This window comes from Trachemys scripta, chromosome 16 (genome assembly GCF_013100865.1).
Source record: "Trachemys scripta elegans isolate TJP31775 chromosome 16, CAS_Tse_1.0, whole genome shotgun sequence".
NCBI lineage: Eukaryota > Metazoa > Chordata > Testudines > Emydidae > Trachemys > Trachemys scripta.
In genome coordinates, this window is record NC_048313.1 from 3,386,797 (window position 1) to 3,394,632 (window position 7,836).

The following is a 7,836-nucleotide window of genomic DNA, read 5'->3' on the forward strand; positions in this document are numbered from 1 at the left end:
ACAGAGTGAGAGATAGCCCCAGCCCCCCAAGAGCTTACAGTCTCAATAGACAAAGGGTGGGAGGGGAAACTGAGGCACACAGTGGGGCCTGGATGTGTCCAGTCGCTCACTGGCTGGAAGAGAATCCAGGTGTCCTGAGTCCCGTCCAGCACCCTACCCGCTTCCCTGATCACTTGGTGCTGAGTTCCCACCTCTAAAAAACTGACGAGAGAGACGCAGGATGGGCAATGGGAAACTGAGGCCCAGAGACAAGAAGTGAGTTACCCAAAGTCTGACACCCCCTCTCCCCCATCCTTCCACATGCCTGATATTAACCGGTTTGTCTTTCCCCTTGTCTCATTGATGCCCACGAAACATACAAAGACATGGCCAAGCGTTCTGGTCTTTTCTTCCGTTTATTCTGTCAGTCAATTTTCTGGAAGCGTGAGCTGCAATTCTGAGAAAGACCCCCAGGGCATTTCTACAAGCGAGCTACAGGCAGACAGCATGCGTGAGACAGAAACCATGGCCAAGCGCTGAGAACGGCTCTCGGGGAAACACATCCAGAAGAATTCAGCACCAGGAAAAAGCAGGTTCAAACGCGCTGACCACAGCCCAGCAGTGCCAGGGTTAATTATCATTGGGGTTAGGTAATTATTAAGGAGGGGAAACTGAGGCACAGAGCCGAGATGTGACTTGCCCAAGCAGGCCAGTGGTAGAGACAGGACTAGAACTCAGAGGCCCAAGCTCCAACCCTGAACAGCTGGGCCCCACAGCACTATGGTCCAACTGTTTGCTGGCCTGTGCATCATGGGTGTGTAGATGTGAATTCACAAAGGCAGATTCTGATCTCAGTCACTCCGGAGCGACGCCGCTGCCATCCAGGAAGGTGTTCCGGATTTACACTCGTCTGTAACTGCAATTCCACTCTGGCTCCTACTCCACTGAAGTCAGCGGAGTATTTCCCTCCCCCAGTGTAAATGAAATCTGGATCTGGCTCCAGGAGCATTGGTGTGAATGGAGAGAGAATGGGTGTGAATGGAGAGTGACTCTGGATGTGCACCACAGTGTGAATGAGGGCAGGAGCTGGTCCAGAGGGCATTGACGTGACTCCAGGTTGACCTCAGCATGGAAGACATCTGGGTCTGGCTCCTTCCCTCCCTGCCCCGCTCTACACTGGCCGTGGGACAGCACGGAGCTTGTAGGAGAGGCCCTGGCCGCGGAAAGCCCTCCGCAGCGAGGCCAAGTCGATGGCCCCGGGGTCCGTGAGCAGCTCCAGGGTGAAGCTCTGCAGCAGGGTGGTTATGAACAGGAAGATCTCTGCCTTGGCCAGCCCTTCCCCGGGACACACGCGCTTCCCTGGAGCGGGGGACAAGATGACAAGCCCGTCAGTTGGGTCTCGTCGGGCCATGCGGGGGCTGCCTCCAGCACCCAGCTGAGAACTGCAGCAGCCCCCGAGAAGGAGCAAGTCGCCTCTTTCGGAGACGCTCCATCTCTTTCCATCTCGCCTTTTCTCCAACCCGCGGCGCCTTTTAGGGGCTCTTCTCAGTCCCCTCTCCAGGGGGGAGCAGCAGTTTTAGAAGGCAGCTCCTGCCCCAGCGAGCGCCCAGTTGAAACAGGCAATGGGGGGAGGGGAAACTGAGGCACAGAGCGGGGAAGCGACTTGGCCCAGGTCACTCGGCAGAGCAGAGGATAGAACCCAGGTGTCCTGAGTCCCTGCCCCGGGGGGCTGCTGTGTTCTGTCATACGTGCCCGGAGGAGGACCCAGTAGAATCACAGAAGAGCCGGGTTAGAAGGGACCTCAGGAGGTATCTAGTCCAACCTCCTGCTCAAAGCACGACCCACCCCAACTAAATCATCCCAGCCGTGGCTTTGTCAAGCCGGGCCTTAAAAACCTCTAAGGAAGGAGATTCCACCACCTCCCTAGGGAACCCATTCCAGTGCTTCACCACCCTCCTAGTGAAATAGTGTTTCCTAATATCCAACCTGGACCTCCCCCACTGCAACTTGAGATCATTGCTCCTTGTTCTGTCATCTGCCACCACTGAGAACAGCCGAGCTCCATCCTCTTTGGAACCCCCCCTCAGGTAGTTGAAAGCAGCTATCAAATCCCCCCTCGTTCTTCTCTTCTGCAGACTAACTAACCCCAGTTCCCTCAGCCGCTCATCATAAGTCATGGGCTCCAGCCCCATAAGCATTTTTATTGCCCTCCGTTGGACTCTTTCCAATTTTTCCACATCCTTCTTGTAGTGTGGGGCCCAAAACTGGACACAGTACTCCAGATGAGGCCTCACCACTGTCGAATAGAGGGGAATGATCACGTCCCTCGATCTGCTGGCAATGCCCCTACTTATACAGCCCAAAATGCCGTTAGCCTTCTTGGCAACAAGGGCACACTGCTGACTCATATCCAGCTTCTCGTCCACTGTAACCCCTAGGTCCTTTTCTGCAGAACTGCTGCCTAGCCATTCGGTCCCTAGTCTGTAGCGGTACATGGGATTCTTCCATCCTAAGTGCAGGACTCTGCACTTGTCCTTGTTGAACCTCATCAGGTTTCTTTTGTCCCAATCCTCCGATTTGTCTAGGTCACTCTGGTCTCTATCCCTACCCTCCAGTGTAGATACCTCTCCTCCCAGTTTAGTGTCATCTGCGAACTTGCTGAGGGTGCAATTCATCCCATCCTCCAGATCATTAATGGAGCTGTTGAACAAAACCGGCCCAAGTGCCGACCCCTGGGGCACTCCCCTTGATACCGGCTGCCAACTAGACATCGAGCCATTGATCACTACCCGTTGAGCCCAGAAGTAGTGATGTCACCCCGTGAAATCCCCTGGCTGTAGGTCAGGCGAGAGGCTGGCAAGGCATGCGTGTGTGTGTGTGTGTGTGTGTGTGTGTGTGTGTGTGTGAGAGAGAGAGAGAGAGAGAGAGGAGGCGAACCCGTGTCCACATTACCTGCAGAGAACGGCATGGCCGTGTCTCTCTTCCTGAATGCTCCGTTCTCATCTAAGAAATGACCCGGGTTAAAATCCTCCGGGGCCTCCCAGCTGGCTGGGTCAAAGTGCACCGAGGCTAGGAGAGGGATGATGGTCGTACCCTGGGGTGGACGGGGACAAGACACCGACAGCGCGAGGTTTTAGGCATTTTACAGTAATAGGAGTGGAAAGAAAATAACAGCCCCTGCTATGTCCCTTTCCCAAAGAGGGAAACTGAGGCACGGGGCAGGTAAGGGATGGGTCCTAGATCACACACTGGACAGCGGAGCGGGGAGGAGACTCCGGGATGTCCTGCTCCTATGCTGGCCGAGTAACATTTCATGGCCAAGCTGGGTAGGGGATCCCTTCTCCCACCACTGAAAGGCAGCCACCTCTGGGGTGGAACGGGGCAGCTCCTCGCCCAGGCGTCCTTTGCTTGGCGCTGAGATGCAGCCACCTCTGGGGTGGGACGGGGCGGCTCCTCGCCCAGGAGTCCCTTGCTTGGCGCTGAGATGCAGCCACCTCTGGGGTGGAACGGGGCAGCTGCTCGCCCAGGCATCCCTTGCTTGGCACTGAGATGCAGCCACCTCTGGGGTGGGACGGGGCAGCTGCTCGCCCAGGCGTCCCTTGCTTGGCGCTGAAATGCAGCCACCTCTGGGGTGGGACGGGGCAGCTGCTCGCCCAGGCGTCCCTTGCTTGGTGCTGAGATGCAGCCATCTCTGGGGTGGGAAGTTTAGTGGCCCAGCAGCTTGGGGAAGTGAACGTTATAAAGGGGCAGGGTGGCATTTCCTCAGCTCGACCTGGGCCAGTGAACCCCCCGCACCGCATTGGGGCCAGCACTGGCTGGGTGTGGGGGGGGGTCTCACCTGTGGGATGAGGTACCCCCGGAAGGGGGTGGGACGGGTGGTGGTGTGCGGCAGGCTCGTGGGTACCACGTCGACGTAGCGCTGGAGTTCATGCAGCACGGCATTGGTGTAGGGCAGCCGTAGCCGGTCCTCCAGGGCGGGGGGCCGAGCCCTGCCCACCTCCCTGTCCAGCTCCCCATGTACCCGCGCTGCAAGGAGACACAGGTGGCCCTGGCATGCCAGGGAAGGGGGGGCTCCCCCCCCATGTGTGTCCCCCCCCACTTCCATCCTCCCCTTCTCACCCATCCCCCCCAATGTCTCTCCCCACCCCCAATGGCCAGCCCCCCTGTTCCAGACAGCAACACATTTCCCAGGATGCTTTGCATCACTTTTCCTGCCCTCCCCCAGGTTGATTGGCCTCCCCATGATGGCTCGGGGTACGGGGTGGGATGGGGAGAGCTCCTACCTCCTTCTACCCTCCCACCCGCCTGGCTGGGGGCTCTGCCCCTGCACCCCCTCCCCTATGCCTCCTTCTCGCTCCTTGGACCCTGTTCTTGTGGCCTCCACCCTGCCCTTGGGGACTGGGATGGGGGCGGGGGCTGTAAGTCCCCTTTGTTCTCCCCTTTGCCCAGTGCCCGATGTAATGCAGAGCAACCTCAGGGCTGCTCTAATTCATAGGACGCCCCCTATGGACCCTGGGGGAGCAGAGAATTGCCACAGTGCAGTGTGCTCTGGCCACGCCCCTGATCTGCCCCCTATGGGTCCTGGGGGTCAGTGAATAGCCACAGCGCAGGGCACTCTGGTCATGCCCCCTATCTGCCCCCTCTGGGCCCTGACTGGGAGCAGGGTCCTTGCATCTGCTTCACCCTGACTGGGGTGGCCACCCTATGCGAGGGATGGAAGGGTGGGATCCTCAGGGGCGGGGGCGGTCCCCCTCCTTTTGAGAGCCTTTTACTGCTGCCTGAGGATGGAGCTGTCTGTCTGGTGCCAGCCGGGGTGCCCCCAGCAGGGAGCGTTGGGGATTATCGGCACCCTGGGAAGGAGCCAGCGTGTCTCGGCCGCTCGCACCCACCTTGCACGTCCGGGAACTTGCCGATCACCAGCAGGGCGAATTGGATGGTGTTGCTGGTGGTCTCTATGCCGGCGATGAACAGGGAGCTGACCAGTGCCAGCAGGTTCTGGTCCTCAAACTCCGTCTGCTCCTTCCCTCGCTCCTAGCACAGGGCCAAGGGGGACGGGGATGGGACCCCAGTGAGGCACAATCCCACCCCGCCACCGCAACCCGGGGCAAGGGGCGCCCCCGCCAGCCACCGCTGCCCAGCTCCCGGCCCCAGGCCATGGGGAGATGGAGGGACGGTCGGCCTGGCTCCAGGGGGCTGGGAGGACCCAGCGTCGGGGCAGGAATCTGAGTTGGAGGCGAGAGGACCTGAGCCCAAGTAGGGTGCCGAGTAGAGTCAGTGACTGGCTAGATAGCTAGAGGGGTGTGTCTGGGGATGCAGGGGTTGGTGGATGGAGGGGTCTGGGGATGCAGGGGTGGGTTGATTTAGGGGTTTCCATGGGGTTGGAGGGATGGGTGCAGGAGTGGGGGTTGTCTGGGTTGAGAGGTGTCCGTGGGGATGGGTGGAGGATGGGTGGGTTGAGGGGTGACCATGGGGATGGGTGGGGGGGTGGAAAGAAGGGGGGCATGGTTGGGAGGAAGGGGAGTGGGGGCATGGGTGGGGCTGTGTGGGTTGAGGGGTGTTCATAGGGATGGGTGGGTGGGTTGAGGGGTGTCCATGGGGATGGATGGGGTGTGTGTGGGAGGATTGGTGGGGTGTGTGGATTGAGGGGTGTCTAGGGGGATGGGTGGAGGATGTGTGGCGGGATTGGTGAGGGTGTGTGGGTTGAGGGGTGTCCATAGGGATGGATGGGTGAGGGGGTGGGTTGAGGGGTGTCCATGGGGGATGGGCAGGGGGATGGGTAGATTGAGGGGTGTCCATGGGGATTGGGGTGGGTTGAGGGGTGTCCATGGGGATGGCCGGGTGGGCGGAGGCATGTGTGGGGAGGGGGTGCAGGGGTATCTATGGGGATCTAGCTGCAGGATCCCATCAACCCCCCCAGTCAATGGAACTGAATTCCAGCCGCGGTCCCCTCCTCTGCCGCTGACTCCTCCTGTCCCCCAGGACGCCCCTCACCTTGGCCTGCTGCAGGAAGAAGTAGTCGATGAGGTCGCGGGGGGCGCTGGGGTCCAGGCTGCGCCGGTGGGACTCCATCTGGGCCTGGATGAAGGCTCTGAAGCGCTTGTATTCCCTGAAGATCCGCCAGTGCTGGCCGGGCAGGAAGTGCACGATACCCGGGAAGGTATTGTACAGCTGCGTGGGGGGTGGGGGGGAGCACAGAGATGGGGCAGAGATGGGCAGAGATGGGGAGGAGGGGGTGACGGTTAATAGCAAGCAGGGAGAAGGGAGGGTAAAGCACTGGGTTGGAATTCAGCAGCCCTGGGTTCTCATCCCACCGCTGCCACTCATCTGCTGGGCGTCCGGGTGCCCAGGCACCGCCCCTCGCTGCCTCAGTTTCCCCCCGGAGGCTGCTGAGCAGAGCTGGCTGGGAAATGGCTTTCCCCTCTGGTGAGCAGCGGAAAAAATGTCCTGCCCTCAATCGGGATATCACGCAAATCCTCACAAACCCAAACCGGGGGCGAGAGAAATTCCGGCACGGGGCCGTCGAAAGGTTCATTTCGGTGCCCGCCTCGTCTGCGTTTGCTTTTGAGACAAATTCACAGAGGCTTGGCAGCGAAAAGTCATGTGGACGCAAAACCCTGGAACTTTTTCCTTTCGAAAACCGTCCGCGCCGGAGGGGACAAGTTTTTCGGAAGTGGGGAATTCACCAAAACGGGCCCTTTCCCCACACTGGGGAATCGGCGTTTTCCAAGGGGAAACCGGTTTGTCGAAGAATTCCCGACCCGCTGAAGGTACGTCCCGGCCGCAGGAATGGGCTAGTGGCTGTGCCCAGAGAGAGGGGGCCGCAGCCCAGCGAGCGGCTGGTTTGGTGGTTTGGGGCTGGGAGCATTGGGCCCCTGGGTACCTGCGCCGGGAGGGAGCGGAAGTAGCACATGTAGGACATGATGAGACGCTGGAGCTCCTGGAATTCCTCGTTGTCGCTGCTGAATCGGGTCCCCATCACCACAGAGCAGATGACGTTGGCGACGGCTCGGGTGAGGTCGGGCACTGGGTCGAACGCGTGCCCTGCGACGGGGAGGGGGGGAAACAGACAGCAGGGAACAAGCCCCAGATGGGAAGACCAGAGAGCGTCCAGGAGTCCTGGCTACCACCCCTCCCCCAACCACTAGACCCAACTCCCCTCCCAGAGCTGGGATAGAACCCAGGAGTCCTGGCTCCGCCCCACCCCGAGCTGGGGATAGAACCCAGGAGTCTGGACTGCGAGCTCACCCAGTTCTAACCACTAGACCCCACTCCCTTCCCACAGCTGGGGAGAGAACCCAGGAGTCCGGGCTCCCAGACCCTCCTGCTCTAACCACTAGACCCCACTCCCCTCCTGCAGCTGGAGTCCTGACAGCTCCTGCTCCCTGCTCTAACCACTCTCAGACACTTCCCTTCCAGAGCCAGGGCTGCCAGGACTCGCCGTCGGGTGCCCGAGGCTCACTGGCGGGGGCTGCTGCTCTGTGCCCGTGTGGCAGCATCAGGCACGCCGCTGCTCACCTTGTTTGTCAGCCACAGCTTGGGCGAGGTGCTGCGCCTCCTCCTGCACCCGCTGCTCCAGCGGCCTCTTGCCCATGCCCAAGTTCCGGAGGGTGGTGAGGGTGAACCGACGCAGCTGCCTCCAGCGCTCTCCGTTGGTGTTAACGAATCCTGCCACAGCACCGGGGGGGACGTCATCTAATGTCGTTAACAGAGGCCCCGGCTCCTCTTCCAGAGCTGGGATAGAACCCAGGAGTCCTACTTCCCACCCACCCCGGCTCTAACCACTGGACCCCACTCCCCTCCCAGAGCTGGGGAGAGAACCCAGGAGTCCTACTTCCCACCCACCCCGGCTCTAACCAC

General features: G+C 60.4%; 1 protein-coding gene across 1 annotated transcript in view; it reads right to left on the reverse strand.

Annotated features, from left to right (window-relative positions):
• Positions 1–382: 382 nt before the first annotated feature.
• The window catches only part of LOC117888938 (cytochrome P450 2C23-like), a 9,185-nt gene continuing 1,731 nt past the window's right edge, over positions 383–7,836 (reverse strand). The window contains exons 3-9 of the mRNA XM_034792733.1: positions 7,495–7,644; positions 6,860–7,020; positions 5,971–6,147; positions 4,869–5,010; positions 3,818–4,005; positions 2,932–3,073; positions 383–1,338 (exon numbers count right to left, since the gene is read on the reverse strand). Of these exons, the coding sequence (XP_034648624.1) occupies positions 1,151–1,338; positions 2,932–3,073; positions 3,818–4,005; positions 4,869–5,010; positions 5,971–6,147; positions 6,860–7,020; positions 7,495–7,644 (1,148 nt within the window). The 3' untranslated portion in view covers positions 383–1,150. The remainder of the gene's footprint in view (positions 1,339–2,931; positions 3,074–3,817; positions 4,006–4,868; positions 5,011–5,970; positions 6,148–6,859; positions 7,021–7,494; positions 7,645–7,836) is intronic.